Source organism: Callithrix jacchus, chromosome 13 (genome assembly GCF_049354715.1).
Source record: "Callithrix jacchus isolate 240 chromosome 13, calJac240_pri, whole genome shotgun sequence".
Classification (NCBI taxonomy): domain Eukaryota; kingdom Metazoa; phylum Chordata; class Mammalia; order Primates; family Cebidae; genus Callithrix; species Callithrix jacchus.
Window position 1 is genome coordinate 22,700,323 of NC_133514.1, and position 27,468 is coordinate 22,727,790.

At 35.8% G+C, this 27,468-nt stretch overlaps 1 protein-coding gene across 17 annotated transcripts in view; it reads left to right on the plus strand.

Moving 5' to 3' along the window:
• Positions 1-27,468, plus strand: part of PSD3 (pleckstrin and Sec7 domain containing 3) — a 553,221-nt gene that overhangs the window by 289,413 nt on the left and 236,340 nt on the right. For 11 of the 17 annotated variants that reach the window (XM_017963724.4, XM_054243785.2, XM_078347355.1 and 8 more), the window contains one exon: positions 740-798. The exons of 1 other annotated variant lie outside the window; for it this stretch is intronic. In XM_017963724.4, the coding sequence (XP_017819213.3) occupies positions 740-798 (59 nt within the window). Of the gene's footprint in view, positions 1-737; positions 8,797-27,468 lie in introns of those variants that run through there. 5 more of the 17 variants (XM_078347353.1, XM_035270118.3, XM_078347357.1 and 2 more) reach the window with 2 other exon arrangements.

Here is a 27,468-nt window from a genome sequence, read left to right on the forward strand (position 1 = left end):
CAGGAATTTGTTTTGAATATATGTAGAATTTGTGATGATAAAATGATACTAGAAAAAATATTATTTTAGTCATTTAGTAGCATCTACTTGGAGACACTGATAATGAAAATCACCTACTGTACTAAAAAATTTACTTTAAAAATACCCTGCCTTTAATTTATGAATGCACTAATTAGACCTTTCTTATTCAGCATAAATTGATAAAATTTTTACAGCATCTGAAATTTTTACAGCATCTGCTCTTGTCTACTGTACTTGTATAGAGAATTAGTGGAGTGAGAGTAAGGAGAACAACTAAGTCTAATGTTTGGAAATGAGAATCTTATCTCTACTTGGACAACCTTTTTCCATGATTTCATCCTAACAGAAATGTGTCTTTGGAAGATCATATTTGTTTGTCTCCTACTGTAAGCAATGCTTGTCTGTGTGTCCTTGTACTATGTATAGATCCTTAATTACTGCCTTGGTGCAAACCCCTAGAAGTTGATTTGTTTTGTTAAAAGACGCTGTTTCAGAACTTTACATGTAACTTACCAACAATGGAGTCTAACTATGTGCACTGAGGTTCTTTTTATAAATTATTATCATCCAGTTTTTTGTTTCTCAAAACAATTATGACTAATTGTGCCCAGCATGGTACTGTTTTCATAGGTTCTGAATGTATCCTATTACGGATAATAAGGTGAAGTCCAAGAAGAAAAAGTGAATTCATGCTTTCTTTTCTCGTGTCTTTCTTTAGATGGAGTCCATTGCCTTACCTGTGCAATAATGCTTCTTAATACAGATCTACATGGCCATGTAAGTGTGGATTTGTGAAACTTAGATCCAAAATATCTCAGGCTTGTCTCTGCTTTTGTGTTCCTACACGTTTATTCTTTGCCTCCCTCTTTCTCATTCTCTACATGGTTCCCATGATAGGTGAATAAAAAGAAATCTTAGAGAAAAGAAATGATTTTTAAATTTCACTTGCTAGCACAGAGAATGATTTTAAATGCATTGTCTTGGTGCCTGGAGTTGGTTTAGCAGTAATGTGTGTGTTCTGTATCTTCTTTGTCCAGTAGATGGCAGGCAGAGCTTTTGCTTGTTTTTGTTTTTTGGTTGAGAATTACAGTTGATATATAATGATGGAGAGAATATAAGTTAGCTCTGAAAATGTGAATTGTTTTCACTACATACAATAGTGAGTCGAATAACTCAGCCTTTCTTAGGCTCCTCAGCTCACCTAGTCTTTTACTAGTTGAAATATTAAAATAACCTAATTACCTTATCATCTACTTAAGATAGAGGTTAAAATTTTAAATTTTATAATTATATATAAACTTTCAACTTTTGTAGAAGGAGAATTTTAGCATTTACTCAAACTCTTCATAATAGATACAGTTAGAATATTTTCATTAAATGTAAATTAATCTGTATTTACTTCGAGCAAAAATTACTTCATAGTCCCAGGTTCCTTTATTTTGAAGAGAAAAATGTGTGTCTGCATAGAACGTTTTATCCCTTGATTTGCCATAATATATCTTACAATTTAAAGAATTGATACTTAGGTATTGGTTCTGCTAGTCACATAATTCTCTTTTTTGGAAAATGTAGTGTTCCCTTTTAAGAAAGGCACAATAGAGCTCTATGGGACCATTACGTTGGACTAGCTGTCATAAGAGGAAAGGGTTGAGGGGAAAAAGGGTTCCACCACCAGAAAGTAAAGAGGCGAGAGAGTGACAGAATCCTAATTTTAACACCATTTTAACATATCTCAAAATGTTCAATTAGAAAGTTCCTTTTGCCATTTATAAGAGGTGAATTTAGACTCACTTAGTGGCTTGTCAACATATGTACCACGTGTCCAGAAATCATACAGATTAAAAGAACATAGATGTTTTCAGGAAGCATTCTTGGGCAATAGCACTGCTAATACACCAAGTGGAAATGCAGGCATTTCACAGTGTGAACCTTGACATGAGTACCACAGTCTAACATCATCCGGCTTGTTAAGGGGTTGGCCAGTCAGTGGATTGTCCTGACCACTCTTTTCCTGCTACTGGCCAAGCAAGTTTTCGCTGCTTCATCAGCCCATTTGGTGGTAGCAGTTGCATTCAGCACCCATCTTTTCCTTAACCTTCCGGCCAGAGGAGATAATTTTGAGCGTGTTTGGCCAAATGTAATATTGATCCAAGTCAGTGATCACCAGCATGAGGAATTCTCTTCACATCAGATATTTTGAGGTTCCATCAACATATAAGAGTTGTACGTTTAGCATGTGTTAACTGAGAAAATGTTTAATGATGAGAGGAAAACAATTCAGTAATATTGCAAATTCTGTTTAAAGGTTGCAGATCTCTTAGAGTGTTTGTCAGATTTTTGGTGATTTATTTCTACTAAATCCTAGATTGCATTTTTGAAAAGCTAATATAGCTTTAATACTTTTACATAAGCATGTATCTTAATCATAATAACTTGAAATGTAGAAACCAATAAAGGTGTTATGTTTTATTCCGCTGTCTCAGCATGCTTAATGTCTACATAAGCTGTGGACACCCTAGTGTCAGTAGCTGTTGGTTCAGAGCCACAAATCTAGGGCATTTGTCTTTCAGACTTAAAAGAAATTATAAGGAGATTAGATGGAGCATCATGCTTCTTCTTGGCGACTGGGATGGAAGAGAGTTTATATAAATTAACATTTTAATAATAGCTTGAGTTAGGCCATTACAGATAATTAACAATTGGCAATAGTAGCAAAATTTTCTCCTACTGATAGGAGAGGGAGAAAATTATCAATAACAGTGAATCTCTGTCATATTCAGGATTATGTTTTTGGTTATAAGTAGTTCTCTGCTTTGTTTTAAAAAATGTGTGTGGTATACTTGGGATTGTCTGTTTAGGTTTTATGTATTAGTTTTCTGTAATGCATGCTGTTACAAGTGTGTTGAATGTATAGTAGCTATCATAAGAACTAACCATGTAAAAATGTGTTTCTTCTATCTTTCTCCTCTGGATTCATTTTAAAAATAAATTTTTCTTCTAGGTGGTAAGTTTTTGATCCATAATTCTGAATGTAGCTTCTCCTGCATCATGATTGCCTGATTTGTTGTTGTTGTTGTTTTAGTGTCTGTTTGACTTATTAGCATGGCCCCTATGAAATTGAATCATGCAGATGATAAAATGAATTATGTCTACTGTTCTGCTCCTTTTCACCTTCTTCTTAATGCTCTGCTACCTAGACTATCACCACCCATTACTTAAACCAATGCCAGAATAATCTTCATGGGGAGTAAACTAATAAACCATTTTTCTTTTTTTCCTTACCACTCTTGTCATAATAGCAATACTTCAGCATGATCTTTCTAAGAAGTGCCAAGACCAGCTTGTCCTTATATGCTTTCCATAAGGGAACGCTAACTCCCCTACTAGGAGATTAACTTGTTTTGCTTGTTCTTTGTGAACCTTTCCTTTACTCCAAGGAATGATGCACTGAAAATGCATTGATAAGGGCCTTGGTTTGGCCGGCTAATCTCCTTACTAATAAAATAATGGAATGTATACTAATACTATACTTACATATAGCTAATATGACATGTTGAAGTGCCTTTTTCTAATTTTCACCTTTAACAAACATAGATCGTGTGTGTGCGCCTCCTCCTTTCCATACTCAGTGCTATTTGGGTAATGATCAGAAGTGAATGAGATAGTGTTCATGGAAGCCAAATATCCTCTCTGATGGTGTTGGCTAGGCTGACCTCATTAGTCAGGTTTGACGAAGACATGGTAGCAGATTGCTGAAGTGCTAAGATGGGAAAATACTGGGGAGGTGTTTTAATTTCATGATGGATTGTATTAAACCTCTCTAATGAGGCTAGGGGAAAAAGACAACCTGAAGTATATACAATATTTGGGAAGAGAAATTCAGTAGCTGCTTTTTAAAAATGTGACTGATTTATTATTTTCCTAGCAATAGTATTAACTTGCTTTTACTTGTCTACAAGTAGTTTATTCTCTTAGATTATTTTATCATGGTAGTCATGTGGCAAATTTGCTACATAATTTATTTGATTTTTGAAATGCCTCTTTATCTACAAAATATATATGTAAATTAAACTTCTATACATACTGATACAGTTCTCTTAAACTCTAGAGTTTATCTTTCTTTGCTATAATGGAACTAAGTTGTATCGAATATTGTTTGAACTATCAGCAAGGAAAGAGTTGAAAGTCTTTTGCTTAAACTTTGTTAGAAATGGTATGAATAATATTTAACATGTTAGAGTAAGTTTATACATATTCCTATTCTGGACAGATCTTCAAATGTGTTCTATATGCTACAACTAACTCACTTGTACTTCAGTCATAAATAAGTCAGGTTCCAACCATCCTGGCAAGATTATCGCTCAGGGCTGGTGTTCTAAGGTGGTAGGAGGGTTAAGTATAGAATTACAGAGCAGAGAGGAGGGAGGTAGATTGGAGCAGAAGTTGGCCAGTTTTACAACTAGAAAGTCATAAGAGATACACAAGTCAGTGTCTGGCCAAGATCAGGCTGTGGTAAGAAGCAGTAGTAGCCAGGGTATTATTTATAATAAGATTTTTTTTTTAACAAAATCTGCCTTTCAACATCAAGGCTTGAGATTTTCAGTTGCAGTTTTATCCAACATCCCGTTGTTCTCCAGTATTGGCGGGAGCCAGCCTACCAGGTACAATTGTATAAAGCCTGGGTGTGGTTCTTAGAAGTGGCTCTATCTCAGACTGACCTCCCACATATACTTTGCCCTTGGCATACTCAGAGCATGTTAAGTATCATGTCCTGTGGTCTGAGTTTAATGTATGAGGCAAGACCTTGCTAATGTTTTTAGTGTTGGGTAATAAGCTTGATAAAGGCTAAAACCGTAGCTAGTACAACATACTGGTGGGTAGAAGAAAAAAATCAAAGAAGAAAGTATGTATAGGTTTTGTAACAGAATAGTGTTTTCAAAAAATATGTGGTGTCAGTTTGAGAATGATTATAGAAATTCATTACTTCTTTTCCAATCTGTAAACAGAATCTTAAATACTATATAAATATTTGGTTTATTATCAGTAGTGGAAAATGACTATTATAAAATTGTTTTAAAAATTTAATGCTTTTAATCCTTCATATTGGGCTATTTTATATTTTCACTCTCAAAAGCATCACAGGCCTCCATGAAGTTGATGAACTTCATTGAGTTAATATCCTCAAGAACTCCCTGCATCTGTAATGATCACTATTGTAACTGGCAGCTGCCTTAAGTACATTTGCATGCTGTACTCTCATCCTCGTGCAGGATATCTTCCCCGTAAATACCTCTTCTGTCTGTGCTTCCCTGTATCTGTGATGCCCTTTGCCATGAAGGCTATCCTTTTCATTCAGTTTTCTCTCTGAGCTTTCCCCTCTTGTAGATTCCAGCCATGGTCATAATTTCTCTTATGCCAGCAGTGCCTCCTCCCTTGGAGTCATCTTTCCCACCTCCTTGGTGTCACATCTGTCTTGTCTTTCCTGTTTTTTTTCCCTAAATTATTATTTACAAAGACCTTTTTATTTCTAACATTTAAAGTCAGAGGTACATGTACAGGATGTGCAGGTTTGTCACATAGGTGAACATATGCCAATGTGCTTTGCTACATAGGTCATTCCATCACCCAGGTATTAAGCCCAGCATCCATTAGCTATTATTCCTGATGTTCTCAGTCCTCCCACTCTCCACTCTCTGACAGGCCCTAGTGTGAGATGTTCTGCCCCATGTGTCTATGTGTTCTCATCGTTCAGCTCCCACTAGTAAGTGAGAACACATGGCAATTGGTTTTCTGTTCCTGCCTTAGCTTACTAAGTATAATGGCCTTGGGCTCCATCTATGTCCCTGCAAAGGACATAATCTCATTCCTTTTTGTGGGTCTATAGTATTTCATGGTGTATATGTACCACATTTTCTTTATCCAGTCATTGATGAGCATTTAGGGTGATTCCATGTCTTTGCTGTTGTAAACAGTGCTGCAGCGAACGTATGCATGAATGTGTCTTTAAAACACAATGATTTTTGTTCCTTTGAGTTTATATCCAATAATGGGATTGCTGGGTCAAATGGTATTTCTGGTTCTATGTCTTTGAGGAATTTACTGTCTTCCACAATTATTGAACTAATTTACACTCCCACCAACAGTGTAAAAAGGAATGCCTTTTTCTCCACAACCTTACCAGCATCTGTTGTTTTTTTGACTTTTTAATAATATAGCCATTATTACTGGTGTGAGATTGTGGTTTTGATTTGCAATATTGATCAGTGATATTGAGGTTTTTTTATGTTTTCTGGCCACACATATGTGTTTTGAGAAGTGTCTGTTTATGTCCTTTGCCCACTTTTTAATGGGATTGTTTTTCCTTATAACTTTATTCCTTTTAGGTGCTGGATGTTAGACCATTGTCAGTCGGATAAATTACACAATTTTCTCCCATTCTATAGGTTGTCTGTTTACTCTGATAGTTTCTTTTGCCGTGCAGAAGTTCTTTAGTTTAATTAGATCCCATTTGTCAATTTTTGCTTTTGTTGCAATTGCTTTTGACATCTTCGTCATGAAATTTTTGCCCATCCCTGTGTCCAGAATGGTATTGCCTAGGTTTTCTGCTAGGGATTTTATGGTTTTGCACTTCATATCTAAATCTTAAATCCATCTTAAGTCAATTTTTGTATACTGTGTAAGGAAAGAATCCAGTTTCAGTTTTCTGCCTATGGCTAGCCATTTTCTCCAGCACCATTGGAGAAAATAAGGAATCCTTTCCCCATTGCTTGTTTTTGTCAGGTTTGCTGAAGATCAGATGGTTGTAGGTATGTGGTCTTAATTCTGGCTTCTATATTCTGTCCATTGGTCTGTGCATTCATTCTTGTACCAGTACCATGCTGTTTGGGTTACGGTAGCCCTCTAGTACAGTTTGAAGTCAGATAGCATGATGCCTCCAGCTTTCTTCTTTTTGCCTAGGATTGCCTTGTCTGTCTGGGTTCTTCTTTGGTTCCAAATAAATTTTAAACTAGTTTTTTCTAATTCTATGAATAATGTCAATGGTAGTTTAATGGGAATATCATTGAATCTATTAATTACTTTGGGTAATAGGGCCATTTTCATGGTACTGATTCTTCTAATCTTCTATGAACATGGTATGTTTTTCCATTTGTTTGTGTCATCTCTGATTTTTTTGAGCAGTGGTATGTAGTTCTTGAAGAGGTCCTTCACTTCCCTTGTTAGCTGTATTTCTAGGTATTTTATTCTTTTTGTGGCAATTATGAATGGGAGTTCATTCATGATTTGGCTCTCAACTTGACTTGTGTTGTATATAGGAATGCTAGCAGATTTTGCACATTGATCTTTGTATGCTGAGACTTCGCCAAGGTCACTCATCAGCTTGAGAAGCTGTTGGTCTATCTTTTCACCTGACCTGGAGCTTCCAAGTCACAGTGGCCCTGAGGTTGTCATCCCTGGAGCTTCTCAGTAGTCATAAAAATTCAGAGAAGAATCAGGCCTAGATGTCACAGTTATAGAGGGTTTCTAGTGGGGCCTGGTGTTTATTTTCACCAATACTTTTCCTGTCTCTACAATAAGGATATAGGGAATAGCCGGAAAACCTAACCATTGGCTGTTGAAATGTTTTTATAGAAAGATATCATGATCTAAAAATGTTTAATTGTAAAATGAACTTCAGAATCTAATCTACTGTCATGCTGCCAATGGTCTAGACTTTAAAAGGAATCCTTATCTATGTATACCATAGTTTAATGGTCAATTGTGTTGGATTCTATGACCTCTCAGAATGAAAGCCTTCTTTCCTTTTTTCCATCCTCTGTTCCTTCACGTGTTCCCTTTCCCAGCCCTCTAGCCTCCCACTTTTGGTAGTTTTGCTTTTCTTAGAACAGGTTTATATGTGGAAAATACCTCAGGATAGCTTTAATCAGTTTTATCAGTGGGGCTCACTGAGGGACTTCAGATTATTTAACTTATGCATTATTCAGTCACTACCTATCTTTTCTTCTTACCATTGTAAGCTTTTTACATTGGCACAGTTCTATTACAGAAGGTGATCAAGGAAAGCAGGTCAAATTCTAAGAGTCAATTTCACTTCTCTTACTTCTTGCAAATTGATTGTGGAGGAAGGAGCGAGGAGTGAGGATGAGGGTGCCTGAAGCCCTGACTCTTCCTTCCAATCCTGCTGCTTACTTTAATGCCTGCCCTGCTATAGCAATCAAGTTAAAAATAGTTTGATAGTCTTTGTAATTTGATAGTGAGTTAGGTGTGTTTATCTTCTCAAATTTTAGAGAAAGTGCTTTCTATCAAATATCAATAGAAATCTGATATTTCGATATTCTCAATCTTGTTGCCCCCAGGATAGTTTTATACTCTGAAAATTTTTGAGAACTCCAAAAATATTTTGTTTCTATATTAATATTTATCAGAAACTAAAACTAATAAGATTTTAAAATTGTATTAATCATTAAAAACCCATTAAGTGAATAACACATGTATGAACAATAGTTATACTTTCCTAATTGAGAAAAATATTAAAGAATAGCACTTAAAATTTTTGCTGATCTTTTTGTATTTGGCTTAGTAAAAGATGGCTAGATTCTCATATCTGTTTTTGCTTATGATCAGTTTCAGTGTATCAGAAGTCATGTATCTTCTAGAAAACTCTACATTTGAGAGAGAAGGAGAAAAAATGTTTTTAACGTTTCTATAAGAATAGGGTTGACCTCATGGACATCTGGAACAGTATCTCTGAAACACTTTGAGAACCACTGTGCTGAGGTACTATTTTTAGTTCCTTTTTTTTCTTTTTGCCACTGGTTCCTTTTTCAAAGTCAGGATGTTATAGGGCAGGTGAGCAAATTCCCAGTGACATGTGAGATATTCCTAAATGTTGAGCTTTTAGCACTTAAATGAGGTCTGTGATTAGAGTTTATAAAAGAGCATACTGAATATCCACTGTAGTCCTGGTTTGAAAATTTACAAATTTTTGCTTTGCCCACCAATCATACATTTAAAAAGAAATGGACACCTGAGGGCAGCATGACATAATCAAACTTATTTGATAGCAAAACATACAAAATAAAACCAAAACAGAAGCTTTCAGCAGAGCTACATAACTGAAGTAATTACCAAATCAGTAGTATGCCTTTCCACCATTTATTGTAACATGTTGGAGGAGGTGGAATTGTCATATGGGAGAGTATGCCTGCTGTGTTTTTAATATCCTGAGATATATGAAGCCAGGTTTTTCCAATGGATGATAAGGGCTTTTGGTTCCTCTGAAAGCATGTTTTCCACAGAGCTTCCAGACCTGACGCTATTAAAAATGAAGAATTTTAGGATCATTATGCCTAATTCTTCAGCCTCTGGATCAGAGTAGATGCTGTGGCCCACTTTCCTAGTGAATACCTGATTGAGACAGCTGGCCTACTCACAGCTCTCCTAGGGCTGATTTTAAGTTAGGCAATGGTCAGAGCTTTGTAGAAGGTTACATTCCCCACATTGCCAGAGATGGCATGCTCGAAGACTTGGTTACCTGGATACTGACTTTAGGGCTGAAGCTTGTATATGGCTTCTAGCTGCTCCTGATATGAATGATATTCTCCATCTTATCTTTTCCCTTTGCTCTCATTATTACTGCAGAAGTTGGGAGCTGCTTCTCTTATGGTGGGGTGGGTGTGGGGAAGTGCCCTTTATTTCAGCAAAAGGAAAAACTGCGTTTGGAGGACAGAATACATCAGGATGCCTAACCCGTTTGCTTGCTCACTCACAATGTTGTCCTCAATGCCAGTACCACTTCCTTCCGGTTTTTTTTAAGACAAGGGGGAGATAGATTGTGACTCATAGGCAAAATCCATCTGGGGCTTGTTTCTGTAAATCAGTATTATTGGAAATAGCCATACCCAGTTGTTTACATCTTCACACCAATTACAACATTGAATAGTTGTAACAGAATGTCTGATTTGCAAAGTCTAAAATATTTACTCTCTGGTCCTTTATAGAAATTTACAGAATTTGTCTGTTTTAGACTCTTGCCCTAAGTTCATGAAACCTGCTAGAGCTTGGACACTTGTTTCCCCAAAATCTTTACTAAAAATTCTCTATAGGAATCTGTTAAACATATCGAGGATAAGTTTTTCCTGAAATGATAAATTTATCAAGGAATTTTCCTCTAAAGGGCATTTAATTAAACAAATGCAAATAGAGAAAACTTCTTTTTTTTTTTTTTCATAAGAAAACATTTGAAAATGGTAACACTGTCGATGTAGAAAATAGCCTCAAGTTGTCGGGGGATGATGTAAGCCCCTGTTACATAGAATATTTTGAATTTTGATTAATATTTTCTCCCATTAAGGATGATACCCTGATTAGCTAAATATTTAAAATTTGGGTCTGTCTGGAATTTGGGGATTTCAAATAGAATTCTTGTGTTTTTTTTTTTTAATTTTCCATTTTGTTATCTGTTTTGTTATTTGATGTTTTTAAAGTTTGATTAAAATGCCTACTGATTTTATAATGATCCAGAGCTTCATCTTCAGTTGCATCTGTTTTGATAGAAAAGGTATTGATTTCAAGGTGCCATTTCTGTGCTTCTCAATGCATCAAGAGGCCTTTTCAAATCTCCATGCTTTATTGATTTAATGGGAAGGACTTTAGAATATGAGAAAGTACTATGAAGATACTTTATTGGCACACAGCTAGTCAACATTTCTTTCAGAGCAGGACTACTTTTATGCAAAGTTATCCAAAATGAATTTGGGAAGGAAATAAATAGAACTATGACGGTATGTGAGCTTCTCTGGGACACTTATGAATCCTTGAGTTACAAAATCTCTGATTATAATTCGCTTTATTCGGTGGATGGCGTTTGCCTGAAAAATAGTATTTTAAAACAATTGATACAGCTTGGTACATGACAAGGATTAAAAAATCCAGACATTGTAAGAAGTATTTCTTGATGACAAAGACTTTATTTTACTTTTACTCCCTATGGAATTGGTATAAAGGCCTGAGGGGAAGAAAGGTGTTTAAATGCATGCAAATAAGCAGCAAAATGGACTGATCTGACTCCTCACCTTTTGTTACTAATAATTCTTACCTAGAAGAATTATCAATGAATCAGAAGAGTGCAATAAACAGATATAAACAACTTCAGCTAATCAAGCACTCAAGAAGTTGTTGGACATTTTTAACACATAGAAAACCACATCTCTTGGTTATCTTTATTCTAAGGCACAGTCTATTGGATGATTGCACTGATACTTGCTTACTAGGTAGAACTCCATGTATTTGGATTGGCTTTTGTTGGTCTGAATCTATATATCCATTTTGCCCACTTAACTGCTATTTTCCTAATGGCTGTTTCAAAGTCCAGATGAGTCAAATTGGTATCTTTTTTTTTTGGCGGGGGGGAGGAGGAAGGCAGGAAGGAAGGGAATAAGGACAGTAGGGAGGAAGGAAGGGATGAAGGAAGGAAGGAAGGGAGGAAGCGGGGAGGGAGGGAGGGAGGGAGGGAGGGAGGGAGGGAGGGAGGGAGGGAGGGAGGGAAGGGAAGAAAGGAAATCAAGCAATGAACAAGACATTGCCGACCTGGATCTAGAGGTTTACAAGTTGATTTCTTTTTTTTTTTTTGAGAGAAGTAAAGAAAAAAAATAAGTAAAGGAGAGGAAGAAAGAGGAAGAGAAAGAGGGAGAGTAAATGGAAATATTGCTTTATTTTGGAAAAAAATTGGGTATTAATAATGGCCAATCAATGTTTCATTTAAACTAATGGGTAGGTGTGATGTGGTATTGACAAGAATGTATATTTTGTGTATTTGAAGTGGAGAGCTCTATAAATATTTATTAAGTTTACTTGTTCTGGATCTGAGTTCGAGTCCTTGATATCCTTATTAATTTTCTGTCTCATTGAATCTAAGTCTCGTATCTGGGTGTTAGAATCGTTAGCTCTTGTTGTTGCATTGATCCTTTTACCACTATATCTTTGTTGCTTTAAAATCTATTTTATCCGATACAAGAATTGCAACTCCTGCTTTTTATTTATTATTTATTTTTGCTCTCCATTTGGTTGGTAAATCTTTCTCCATCCCTTTGTTTTGAGTCTTTGTGTATCCTTGCATGTGAAACAGGCCTGGATGTAACATGCCGTTGGGTTTTGGCTGTGTCTTTTGATTGGGAATTCAGTCAATTTAAATTTAGGGTTACTGCCATTTGATGTTGACTGGCTGTTTTATCCATTTGTTGGTGTAAATTCTTCTTTATGTTGGTGCTCTTTACTTTTTGGTGTATTTTTAGAAAGGCTAATACTGGTTGTTTCTTTCTGTGTGTAATGCTTCTTTCAGAAGCTCTTGTAAAGCAGGCCTGGTGGTAATACAATCTCTGAGTTCTTGCTTGTTCATAAAATATTTTATTTTTCCTTCAGTTGTGAAGCTTAGTTTGGCTGGATATGAAATTCTGGGCTGAAGGTTCTGTTCTTTGAGGATGTTGAATATTGGCCCCCACTCTCTTCTGGCCTGTAGAGTTTCTGCCGAGAGATCTGCTGTAAGTCTGATAGGCTTGCCTTTGTGGGTAATCTGACCTTTCTCTCTGGCTGCCCTTAGTATTTTCTCCTTCGTTTCAACCCTGGTGAATCTAAGGATTATGTGCCTTGGGGTTGCTCTTTTTGAGGAATATCTTTGTGGTGTTCTCTGTATTACCTGGGGTTGAATGTTGACCTGCTTTGCTAGTTTAGGAAAATTTTCCTGAATAATATCCTGAAGGGTATTTTCCAGCTTGGATTCATTCTCTCTGTCGCATTCAGGTACACTTATCAAACGTAAATTTGGTCTTTTCACATAGTCCCACATTTCTTGGAGACTTTGCTCATTCCTTTTTATCCTTTTTTCTCTAATCTTTTCTTCACGTTTTATTTCATTAAGTTGGACTTTGACCTCTGATATCCCTTCTTCTGCTTGAACAATTCGAGTGTTTAAACCTGTGCATACTTCTCGGAGTTCCTGTATTGTATTCTTCAGTTCCATTAATTCACTCATACTCCTCTCTAAGTTGTCTATTCTCAATAGGATTTCATCAAACCTTTTTTCAAAGTTCCTAGTTTCTTTACGTTGGGCTACAACATGTTCTTTTAACTCACCGAAGTTTGTTATTATCCATTCCTTGAAGAGTGATTCTGTCATCAGGAGGCACTCGTTCTCCGTCAAGCCTTGTTCCATTGTTGATGTGGAACTGTGATCCTCTTTAGAGGGAGAGGCGTTCTGACTTTGAGTATTCTCAGCTTTTTTACGCTGGTTTCTTCCTGTCATTGTAAATTTATCCTCCTGTCGTCTTTGAAATTACCAACTTTCAGATTAGGTCTCTTGAGTGGACGTCCAGGTTGTTAGTTCCCAGGGCCAGAGCAGCGGCGTTACAACTGATGGTGCTTTTCTGCCCAGGATTCTCCTGTCCGGCTTCCTTCTTGTTTCCGTAGTAGGCGACTCTGCCTTCCCAGGGGCTCCAAACCTCGGTCAGAAGGGGAACTGGTCCTGTTTACTCTGCGCCGAGCGCTGCCGCGGTCAAGGTGCCGGCGGAACCGCTGCGCCGACCACGAGAGTCGCGCTGGCGACTCATGTGTTTCCACCACTGGGGGAATCTTCTGCTCCGTGAGCGACCAGACTTTGTCTGAAAGTGTGGCGTCCTCTAGTTCTCCACGCCTTCCCTGAGAGCTGCAATCCCAGGATGTTAGCGATCGGCCATCTTGGATCATTCTCCAAATTGGTATCTTTATGCTGACACAGATAATGGTATGGTCACTGCTGAAATTGGACACAAGGCAGTACCTAATAAGCAATTAAAGTAAATCTGAATTTAGGATGAAATATGATTTCATAGACCAAAATAGCATCATGGATTTTACTGTTTTATAAAATTATAAAATATGACAGTTATTTCTTAAAGGATGTTTTTATTTATTCCTTAAAGAAGAAATTAATAATGTCCTGAAAAAACACTTTTGACTCTGTAGCCTTTGGATATCTTGTTCATGAATCTCCCAAAACTTTTTAAAAATAATATCTCTTGTTCAAGTTCAAAGTTGGACATTTTTTATTGTAAGTGTAAGTATAGGCATATCATTTTATTGTCCTTTGCTTTATTACACTTTGCAATTACTGAACATTTTTCCTAACAAAATGAAGGCTCATGGCAACCCTGTGTCAAGCAAGTGTATCAGTGCCATTTTCCAGTGAACCATGCCCATATAAGATGGCATACTTACTTGGCAAATGTATATGTTTTGACTGTGCCAAAGACTGGCCATTTCCCCCATCACTCTCTCCTCAGGCCTCCCTATTCCCTGACACACAAAAGTATTGAAATTAGGCCATTTAATAGCCATAGAGTGGCCTCTAAAAAGAAGAGTTGCATATCTCTGACTTTAAATCAAAACCTGAAATTATTAAGTTTACCGAGGCTAAGATAAGCCAGATGCTAGGCCTCTGGCACCAAACAGTTAATAAAGTTGTAATGCAAAAGAAAAGTTCTTGAAGGAGATTAAAAGTGGCCATTCCAGTGAACACAAGAATAAGAAAGCAAAACAACCTTATTGCTGAAATAGATAGAGTAAGTTTTAGTGGTATAGATAGGGTATCCAACCAGCCACAGCATTGCCTTACACCCAAACCTAATCCAGAGCAAGGCCCTGAGTCTCTTCATTCTTTGAAGGTTGAGAGACATGAGGGAGAAGCAGAAGAAAAGTTGGAAGCTAACAGAACTTGGTTCATGAAGTTTTAGGAAAGAAGCAGTCTTCATAAAATAAAATGCTTGGTGAGGCAGCAAGTGTTGATACAGAATCTGAGCCAAGCCAATTTGGATAGCTTGGCTCAGATTCTTTATCATTTTATAATAGGAGTCCATTCATCAAGGTGATATAACACTTCTAATCAGTATAAGCACCTGCAATATTGTGATAAATAAGAAATACACATTTGGTCTCTGTTCCTGGTTATTGAAATGAATCACCTGAAACCCTTGGAGATAAGGGCACTAGAAGAATCTTTTTTTTTTTTTTTTTTTTTTTTTTTTTTTGGGACGGAGTTTTGCTCTTGTGACCCAGGCTGGAGTGCAATGGCGCAATCTCGGCTCACCGCAACCTCCGCCTCCTGGGTTCAGGCAATTCTCCTGCCTCAGCCTCCCGAGTAGCTGGGATTTCAGGCACGCGCCACCATGCCCAGCTAAATTTTTTTTTTTTTTTTGTATTTTTAGTAGAGACGGTGTCTCACCATGTTGACCAAGATCATCTCAATCTCTTGACCTCATGATCCACCTGCCTCGGCCTCCCAAAGTGCTGGGATTACAGGCTTGAGCCACCACGCCCGGCCAGAAGAATCTTTTGTTCTAACATTTATGCAGTGTTTGACCCCGACTCCTGACACGGAGCTCCTATGACCTTTTCAGTTTCCTGAGTGACAGGAGTTCTGACACAGAGCTCCTAAAGGCCTTGGATGATTGATAGGAACATGGTTTATTTTAATGAGGCAAGCCTTGGTGAGCTTCGAGATAAGCTCAGCATGGGGACAGGTTGTCAGGGGAAACTACCATGTGACTAGAGATTGGGAATTTTCAGTCTCCCCACCTTCCTCACACACCCCACCTCCAGGGAACAAGAATAGGCTGAAGGTTTAGTTGATACCAATGGTCAGTGATTTAATCAGCCATGCCTGTGTTATAAAGCCTCAGTAAAAACCCAAAATACAGGGTTTGTTTGGAGAGCTTCCAGGTTGGCGGGTACATCTATCTACTTGGAAGATGGGAATCCCAAAATCACAGGGACAGAAGCCACGGACACTAAGGACCTTTTTAGGCCTCACTCCATGTATCTCTTTATCTCACTGTTTATCTGTATCCTTTGCAGTATCTTTTATATTAAAGGCATAAATATTTTCCTGACTTCTGTGAGCCATCATAGTAAATTAAACCCAGATAGGAGAACATGCAAACCCCCATTTATAGCTGATTGGTCAGAAGCATAATTGACAATCCACTGCTACCAACTGACATCTGAAACTTGGGGTACTCTTCTAGGATTGAGCCCTTAACCTGTGTGTGATCTCATGATATTAGCAGATACATAGTATTATAATTGAATTATAAAACACTCAACTGGTGTCTGCTGGAGAATCGGTTATGTATGTAGAGCAACCCCCACATATTTCAATGACTTTTGTGTTGAATGGTATATGAGAGTAGGGAAAAGGTTTTACTTTTTCTGAACACAAAGTAAGCCATGAAAGAACAATGGACAGAATTAGAGGGAGAAATAGTTCAACAGTAATACTGAGAAATTAATACCATACATTCAATAATGCTTGGAATCACCACACAAGATATCAACAAGGAAACAGACTTGAACAACATAAAATACTAACTAGATCTAACAGTTATCTAACAACGGGAGAGTATTCTTTAAAGTATACATGGAATATTCTCAAGGATAGGACAAAAAAGTCTCGAAAAAGGATTGAAAACATACAAAACATTTTTCTGGACACAATAGAATGATATTAAAAGTCAATTAAAAAAGGATGTTTATAGAAGTTATACAATATACTCCCAAATAACTGATGGGTAAAAAAACAAAAAGAAATTTACAAGGGGAACTAAAAGATTGTGGTGAAAATGAAAATACGTTGGCTGGTTGCAATGGCTTGCTCCAGCACTTTGGAAGGCCAAGGCAGGTGGATCACTTTAGATCAGGAGTTCGAGACCAGCCTGGCCAACATGGTGAAATGCCATCTGTACTTCAAAATATAAATAAATTAGCCAGGCATGGTAGCTGATGTGGGAGAATCACTTGAGCCCAGTAGACAGAGATTGCAGTGAGCTGAGATCGTGCCACTGCACTCCAGGCTGAGCAACAGAGTCAACAACAACAACAAAAAAAGAAAATACCACATAAAAAATTTGTGATATACAGCTGAATCATTACTGAATTGCAAATTTATTGTTCTAAATGGCTGTATTCTAAAAAACTCTCAAATCAACAATCTAACCTACTGAAAGAAACAAAAGAAAAGCAAACTCAATCCAAAGAAAGGAAAGAACAATCAGAGCAAAGATGAATGAAGTAGAGAATAGAAGCATAACAGAGAAAAAGTAATGAAATCAGAAGCTTATTTTTTGAAAGATCAGTAACTGACACAAGTTTAGTTAGACTGACCATGAATAAAAGAATCCTCAAATTACTAAAATCAGTAATGACAGGGCATTATTATTGGTCTTCTGGAAATAAGTACTGTAAGTGAATATTGTCAACAGCTATATATCAACAAATTCTTAAAAAGATAAAAACTACTGAAACTCAAGAGGAAACAAATTCTCAATAGATCCTAAGCAAGTGAAGAGTGTAGTAATCAAAAATTTCCTACAAAGAAAAGCCCAAGATCAAATGACTTAACTTTAGAATCGCATCAACATTTAAAGAAGTTTTAAAAATTATTTTTTTACACCCTGCAGAAAAAATGGAAGACTTCTCAAGTAGATCTATGAGGGCACTATCACCCTGATACCCAAATGAGACAAATCATAAAAATATCCCTTAGGAATATTTCTTGCATTTCAAAATAAACCTAATTCCACAAAATATAAAAAGGATTATATAGCATTACCAAGTGAGACTGCCACTGACCTGCCTACACCCATCTGCATGCCACTTGGAGACTTGGCGATGGCCACTAGGCCACTTCTGCCCCCACTACTGGCACTTGAGGTTACAGCTTGGGGCCCCAAGTTAACTTTCTACTGCTGTCATAGCCACAGAATATGCATACCACCTAAAGGCCTGAGGACCCATTCCCTCAGCCCATTGTTGCCACTGCCAGCACACAGACAATCCACTTGAAGGCCAAGGATTGGCTCACCTGGCTTGCTTTCACCAGTATCCACATATGTTGACCAGGGATCCAAGGGCTTGCATATCCATTCCACAGTTGCCATCACTGTTGCCTAAGGACTGGCCTGCCTGGTGTCCCTGTCACTAGTAAAGCCTCACTACAACCTTTACTAAGAGCTGCAGCTTTATCCACTGAGGAACTCATAGACACCACTGATGCTAAATATAGCCAAAGAAATCATATGGAGACTGCACTGCTTCTCCCACCCAGAATCAAAGCCAAAATGCCTTACCCAAACAACACTATAGATAGCTCTATAGAAAAAAAATATTTCCCTTCAAAACCCAATCCACAGAGTTGGATGAAGCAAATGTTACACCAGATGCATGCATATAAATGTAAGGACACAAGAAACATGAGAAATCAAGGAAGTATGAAACCTTCAAAGGAGCACAATAATTCTCCATCAACAGATGCCAACATAAAACAAATCTATTAAATATCTGATAACGAATTCAAAATGATATTTCTTAAAATCCAGGTACTACAGAAAACAGATGAACAATGCAAAGAATCAGTTCACAATCTGAATGAGAAATTCAATGAAGATGTCAGAAAAAAATAAAATAGAAATCCTGAAACTGAAGAATTCAAAGAGTGAAATAAAAAATACAATCATAAGCTTCAACGGCAGACTCTGGATCAAGTAGAAGAATTTCTAAACTTGAAGACAGGTCTTTTGAAATAACCCGAGCAGATAAAATTTTTTAAAAAAATGAAGAAAGCTTATGTAGCCCATAAAGTTACAAAATATTGGAATTTTGTTTTCCTGAAAGAGAACACATGGTAAGTGCATAGAAAACCTATTTAATAAAATAGTAGTTGATGAAAGCTTCTCAAGTCTTGTAAGGGATACAGACATCTAGATATAGGAAGCTCAAAGACCTTCAAATATATTCTACCCAAAAAGGTCTTGTCTATGCCACTTGATAGTCAAACTGTTAATAGTTCAAGAGAAAGAGAATTCTAAATACAGCAAAGGGGTCAAATCACATATGAGTATCCCCATCACACTGATGGCAAGTCTCTTCGCAGAAACCTTACAGGCCATGTTCCATGGTGGACAGGTCTATACAGTTCTTCCTGCAAAGTTCAAGAAAGGTGAGAGGCCAAAGAAAGAAGCTGACAAATTCAGTTCCTTAGAAACATTTAATAGGGACTTAGGAACATTTTATAGGGATTATGTCAGGAGGAATTGAGACAAAGATGGTGGATCCCTGTGCCTTTACTCCCAAGACCCAGGGCTTATATGCCATAGAGAAAGGGTATGCATGTGTCAGAAGGGATGTATATAGGACAACTGCTTAAGGGCTTTGTTTATAGCAAGTATAATAGCATTTAGATTGTTTTTACCTAGGAATAGGATTTATGGTAAGTACATGCTCTTAAGGAAGAATAAACTGGAAATCTTAGAGGCCTTCGTGGAACTGGAGTTAATGAGAAGTCAGTATGGTGGATGGAATTGCTTTGGCCACTACAGTCCAGGAGAAAAGGAAATGATAAATACAAAGTGGTGAAAGGCAAAGAAAAAAAAACCTGCAGCCAAGAATTTTATACCTAGGGAAGATATCAAAAATGAATGAGAATAAATGCTTTCCAAAGCAAAGAAAAATTGGAATTCATCACCACTCTACTTGCCATACAAAAAGTGCTCAAGGGAGCCCTGTATTTAGAAGATAAAGCACTATATGTGATCAAAATATATAAAAGTATGTAACTCACTAATAGAGCAGATACCTAAAAAGATAAAGGAGTCAAGTGTTACTACTACAGAAAACCACCAAACTGCAATGATAAGAGGAGAACAGGATGAGAAGATACACAAAACCAAAAAATGATTCACAAAATGAAAGGAATAAGTTCTGAATAATAACTTTGAATGTAAACAGATTAAATTTCCCACTTCAAAAATGTAGATTGGCTGAATAGAAAAACAAAAAAAATGACTTAACTACGTACTGCCTATAAAAAAACTCACTTCATTGGTAAAGACACATAGACTCAAAGTGAAGGAATGGGAAAATGGTAATCTATGCAAACAGAAACCAAAAGCAAGCAGGAGTAGCTACACTAATATCAGATAAAACAGACTTAAAGTCAAGAGTTATAAAGGTGGCAAAGAAGATAATTCTATAATGGGAGAGGGATCAATGCAGCAAGAAGATACAACAATTCTAAATATATATGCACCCAACAACATTGGAGCATGCAGATATGTAAAGCAAACATTATTGTATCTAAGGGAAGAGACTGACTCCAATAAAATAAGATTAGGGGTCTTCAACAACCCACTCTCAGCCTTGGACTGATCATCTAGCCAGATCATCAACAAAGAAACATTGGATTTAAACTTCATTTTACATTAAATGTGCATAAGAGACATTTATAGAACATATTGTCCAACAGCTACAGAATATGTCTTCTTATCACATGGGACATTCTTTAGGCTAGACCATTTGTTACACAACAAAACAAGTCTCAATGATTAAAAAATTGAAATAATGTCATGTATCTTATCAGATAATGATGGAATAAAACTGGAAATCAACAATGAGAACTTTGAAAACTACTGAAATATGAGGAAATTAAAACAGTCATGAGCCATCATTGGATTTAAGGTGAAATAATCGGGAAACAAAATTAGCAGAAGAAAATAAAGTCAGAGCAGAACTAAATTAGAGGTGAAAAAAAGACTGCACAAAGGATCAATGAAATGAAGAGTTGACTTTTTTTGAGAAGATAAACAAAACTCATAAATTGCTGGGTAGACTAACCAAGATGAAAAGAGAAGACACAAATAAAATACCAACCAAAAAAGACATTAAAACTTATATCCCACAAATATAGAAGATTATTAAAGACTATTATAAACAACTCTCTGAACAAATTGGAACCTACAGAAAACAGATACATTCCTGGACATGAGAAAACTACCAATATTTGGCCATGATGAGTAATAGAACTGAGTCAGTAATAAAATATCTTCTAAAAGAGAAAAGCTTGAGCTCAGAGATTTTTACTGCTGAATGCTGCAAACTTATAAAGAAGATCTAACATCAATTCTACTCAAACTATTCCCAAAAAATTGAAGAGGAGGGAATTTTTCCTACCTTTTTCCATGAGGCCAGAATTACCATGATGCCAAAACCAGATAAGGACACAATAAAAATAATACTGTAGGCCAGTATTTCTGATGAACATAGATGTAAAAATCCTCAGTGAAATACCATCATACGAAATCTAACAACACAATAAAAAGATCATTCACTGTGATCAGGTGGGTTTTATTCCAGGGATGGTAGGATGGTTCATTTTATATAAATCAATAAACATGATACATCACAAAAAGGTGAAAAATTATATAGTCATCTCAAATGCAAAAATAGTTTTATAAAATTCAACATCCCTTCATTAAAAAAAAAAAAACTCAGCAAATTAGACATAGAAAGAGCACAACATAGTAAACACCACATGTGACAAAGCCATAGCTAACTACATACTGAGGCAGAACTGAAATCTTTTCTTCTAAGAACTGAAACAAGATAAGGAGGCTCACTTTCACCACCATATTCAACATAGTACTGGAAATCCTAGCCAGAGTAACGAGACAAAAGAAAGGCATCTACACTGGGAAAGAGGAATTCAAATTGTCCCTTTTTCAGATTACATAGTCTTATATATAGAAACACCAAAAGACTCCACCTAAAAACTCTTAGCTCTGATAGACGACCTCAGTAAAGCTTCAAGGTAAAAAATCAATAATAAAATTTTAAAAATCAGTGTACACAAATCAGTAGTGTATCTATACTCCAATAATGAGATAGCTGAAAAAGAAATGAGAAAGCAATCCCATTTATAACAGCTACAAAAGAAAAAAACTAGAAATAAATTTAACCCAGGAGTAATTTCATTCAATCCAGCAACCCCACCACAATGTTTTTATCCAAATGTAAGGAAATTAATGTCAGAAATATAGTGTATCCTTGTATTTATTACAGTACTATTTTTGATAGCCAAGATACAGTATTAATCTGTGTTCATCAACTTATGAATACACAAAGAAAATGTGGCACATATACATAATAGAAAACTATTCTTCCATTAAAGTAACATTTTGGCATTTGCGGTAATGTGGATAGAATTAGACGTAATTATATTAAGTGAAATAAGTCAGGCATTGAAAGACACATATTGTATGTTCTCACGTGTGTAGGAGCTTAAAAAGTTGATATCATAGATGTAGAGAGTAGAATGTTAGTTACCAGAGGCTGTGGATGGTGGTGGTGGTGAGATAAAGGGAGATTAATCGAAACTATATAGTTAGATAGAAGAAATAAGTCCTATTGTTTCATAGCACAAGAGGGTGACTGTAGTTTACAATGTTTGAATATTTCAAAATAGCTAGAAGGTATGAAATGATCCCAGAGCAAAGAAAATGGTAAATGTTTGAAGTGATGGGTATCCAAAATAACCTGATTTGATTATTACACACTACATGCGTGTTTCAAAATATCATATGTATCCCATAAGTATGTATAGTTATATATTGGTAAATGTTTTCTTAAACTTAGATTTCAGATAAACGGTCTAATGAAATACTGTAAATAATTATAAAAGCAAAGAAAAAAACTCAAAATTAGTAGAAGGAAAGAAAACGATAAAGGTCAGAGCATAAAAAGTGAAGTTGAGATAAAAAAATTTTAAAGTTCAAGAAAAATTAAAAGTTTCCTTTTTTAAAAACAGGCAAAATTGACAAACTTTTTGCTAGTCTAAGAAAAATCAAAATCAAATGAAAAAAGAGGCATAACTGGTACTACAAAAATACAAAGAAATACAAAATCATTAGAGACTGTTATGAACAAGTATTCCCCAACTACCTGGAAAAACAAGAAGTGGAGCTATTATTAGAAACATACAAACTACCAAGAAGATTCAAGAACCACAAGTTCATTAGGATCTTTGAAGAAAGAGAAAATCTGAACAGGTCAGCAATGAGATCAAAGCGTAAATAAAATGATTTCACGTCAAAGAAAAGCTCATGACCTGATAGTTTCACTGCTAAGTTCTGTCAAACCTTTAAAGAAGAACCCATACCAATTTTACTCAAACTGTTTCAAAAAGTTGGAGGAGGGAGTATTTTCAAACAAATACTATGAGGCCACCATTTCCACAGTTCTGAACTGGGGCAAGTACAAAAAAACTGCATATCGTTATCCTCGATGGACATAGATGTAGAAATCCCTAATAAAACACTAGCAATTTAAATTCAACAACTCATTACAAAGTCATTCACCTTGATCAAGTGGGATTCATCTCAGGGATACAAGGATGGTTTACCATACATTAGTAAGTATGATACATCACATTAACAGAACCAAAGACAAAAACCATGATTATTTCAATGGATTTTGAAAAAAAACATTCCATAAAATTCAGCATCACTTTCAGGTAACTCCCAACAAACTGGATTTATAAAGACTAGACCTATAAAGGCCATGTATGACAAAGCCACAACTAATAACACATTGAATGACAAAAATTTGAAAGCTTGCCTTCTAGGATCTGCATTAAAACAGTTATGCTCACTTTCACTTTCATTCAACATATTACTGGATGTTTTAGCTACAGCAATTAGGAAAGAGAAAGAAATGGCATTGAAATTAGAAAAAAGTCAAATTATCTTTGCTTGCTGGTTAGATATACCTAATGACTCCTGTAAAAATCTCTTAGAACTGATAAACAAATTCAGTGATGTTGCAGGATACAAAATCAACATAAAAATAAATAGCAAACAATCTGAAAAAGAATTCAGAAAAGCAATGTCATTTATAATGGATTCAAAATATATCAGTTACTTAGGAATGTTTAACCCAGGAGTTAAAAGACTTCTACAAAGAAAATTATAAAGAAATTGAAGAGGATACACAAAAAAGGAAAAATATTTTATGCTGAAGGATTGGAAGAATTAATATTGTTAACATGGTCACACTACTAATAGCAATGTACAGATTCAAGTAATCCCTACCAAAATAACATTCTTCACAGAAATAAAAATTAAACTATTTTAAAATTTGTGTGGACCCACAAAAGACTCTGAATAGTCACAGTAATCCTAAGCAAAAAGGATAAATTTGTGTATATGGCACTACCTGACTTAAAAATACAGTATAAAGCCATGGTAACCAATATAGTATGGCACTGGCATGGAAATGGGCACATTGGTCAGTGGAACGGAATAGAGAATCCTAGAAATCCATGCATTTATAGCCAACTCACTTTTGACAAAGGTACCAAGAACATAAATTGAAGAATGGGCAGTTTCTTCAATAAATGGTGCTCAGAAAGCTAGATATGCTTATGGAGAAGAATCAAACTAGACTCTTTAGCTTATACAATTTAGAAAAATCACCTCAATTTTGATTAAAGACTTAAGAGTAAGACCTAAAAATATGAAACTACTAGAAGAAAAGATTGGAGAAACACTTTACAATGTTGGGATGAGTACAAAATTTTGCAGGGGGTGGATAAGACCTAAATTATGAACCACAAATGCTAAAATATTCAGATATGGTATCCCATCAAGCTAGAACACTTGTGTCCAGTAAAGGAAATAATCAACAAAATGAAGATACAAGCTACAGATTGGTCAAAGATATTTTCTAACTATTCATTTGAAAAGGGATTAATAATGAGAATATATAAGTAACTCAACAACAAGTGGTCCAATAACGATTTAAAAATGGGCAGAATTTTTTATTGAATAGATATTTCTTAAAACAAGATACAGAAATGGCCAATAGGTACATGAATAAATGTTTAATATTACTAATCATCTGAGAAATGCAAATCAAAATCACAATGAGATACATTTTACCTCAGTTAAAATGGTTTTTATCAAAAAGATGATAAATAATGAGTGCTGGCCAGGAAGAAGAGAAAGAGAAACTCATACACTGTCATTTGGAATATTAATTAATATGTCCATTATGAAAAAGAGTATGAATGCTCATTGAAAAACTATAGAACTGCCATATGACTCAGCACTCTCGCTGCTCGGTATATATTTCAAAGAAAGGAAATCAGTATATTGAAGAAATGTCTGCACTCCCATGTTTATTGTAGCACTATTTACATTAGCCAAGATACGGAAATCACCTAAATGCTAATGGATGAGTGGATATAGAAAATGTGGTACATAAATATAAGTGGAATATTATTCAGCCATAGAAAATGATTAAGTTATGTTATTTGCAGCAATATGGATGGAACACAAAGGTCATTATGTTAAATGAAACAAACCGGCACAGAAAGACAAATACCATATGTTCTCCCTCAGGTGTGAGGGCTAAAAAAGTAGATTTCATGAAGGTAGAGAATAGATTGGTGGTTACCAGGGGCTAGAAAGAGGAAGGAGGAGGGGGTGCAGGGGATTTAGAAAGGATTTAGAAAGGTTGATTAATGAACACTTTTCTCTTTTCCTTGGGACATTTGGCAGTGGTGGTGGGTTTTGCAGCCATGGCTAAGATTAAGGCTCAGGATCTTTGAGGTGAGAAGGAGGAAGAGCTGCTAAGACAGATAGACAACCTGAAGGTAGACCTGTCCCAGATGTGTGCTGCCAAAGTGACAAGTGCCTGACATTCCAGCTCTCCTAGATTATAGTCATTTCCAAATCTGTCGCCTGTGTTCTCACCATCATTACCCAAACTCAGAAAACAAACGTCAGGAAATTCTACAAGGGCAAGAAGTACTAGCCCCCAGATCTGTGGCCCAGGAACACCTATATCTTGTGCCACTGGCTCAGCAAGCATCAGGAGAATGTGAAGACCAAGAACCTGCAGCAGAAGGAACAAGCTATACCCACTGTAGAAGTAAGAGGTCAAGACATGAGCACTACTGATTCAAAATTCAAACTGGAAGAAAATAGGTATTAGGTTAATGGGTACAAAAATACTGTTAGAAGAAACACGATGTATTGTTCAGTAGTGCAGTAGAGTGACAGTAGTTAACAATAATTTGTATATTTTAAAATAACTGGTGGAGAGTAACTGAAATGTTCCCAATATAAGGGGTGAATTTTTGGGGTGATGGATGTCCCCTTTGCCCTGTTTTGATCATTATACATTATATATGTACATCACATGTACTCTGAAAATATATATAGCCATTATGTTTCAGTTTAAAAATCTGTTAATATGTGGCATAATAAAATAAGTTGTGTCTTTAGAACAAAATGAAAGGAGTAAGTTAAAGAATCTGTCTGAATAGGAGAACTGATCTTGTGTGTAGAGGCTCTTCAGGACTCTACAAAAGAAAAAAACCTATTAAAACTAAACCAGTTTAGCAAAGCTGCAGAATACAAGTTGAGCATTTCCAAATCAATCATATTTCTAAATACTAGTAATGAACATTAAAAGTGAAATTAAGTTTACAGTAGCATCAAAAAGATCAATATATTAAAGAATAAATTTAACAAAATAAGTTTAAGTGAAACTATAAAATACTGAAAAAAATAAAAACCCTAAAAGAGGACAGATATTTTATGGTCATGTACTGGAACTTTATTCTTAAGACTGAAGTACTCTCCAAACTGATCATCAGATTCAACACAATCACTGTGAAAATCCTAGCTGGCTTTGTGTATATGTGTACAGAAATTGACAGACAAATCCTAAAATTTATGTGGAAATGCAACGGGCCCAGAACAGTCAAAACCTGGAAAAAGAGACAAAAAATTGGAGGACTCCTGATTTCTCAATATCAAAATTTGTCAAACATTGCTACAAAATAATAAGATGCAAACAAATGGGAGAATATTTCATGTTTATGGACTGGAAGACTTACTGTTTTTATATGTTATACTATACAAAGTAATCTACAGATTCAACACAATTACTATTGAAATCTCAGTAACATTTATCCCAAAGATGGAAAATATTCTAAAAATCATGAGATCCCAAGGTACCCCAAATAATCAGAACAATTTTGAAAAAGAACAGAGTCCTCATATGTTATTTCAAACATATTACAAAGCTACAGTAGTCAAAATAGTGTGGTACTGGGATAAGGAAAGACTAATGGAATAGAATAGAGCCCAATCCTCAAATCTTCAACAAGAGTTCAAAGACCATTCAGTGGTGAAATGACAGACTATTCAAAAAATGGTATTGAGAAATCAGACCCTTGTATCACACAGCATATAAAAATTATCTAAATGTTTTAAAGACCTAAACATAATCCTAAAACTATGAAATCCTGAGAAAAAAACATAAGGGAAAAACAACATAATATTGTACATGCTGGCAGTTTCTTGGCTATGACACCAAAAGCACAGGCAAGAAAAGCAAAAATGGGACTACATCACACTTAAATTTTTGTGCCTTAAATGGGTGTACAAAGGCAACCTATAGAATAAAAGAAAATATTTACAAATCATATACCTGTAAAAAGTTTATATCAGTCTATAGAAAGAACTCTTCTATTTCCACATCTAAAAATCAAATATTCTGATTTTAAAAGGGAAAAAAAAC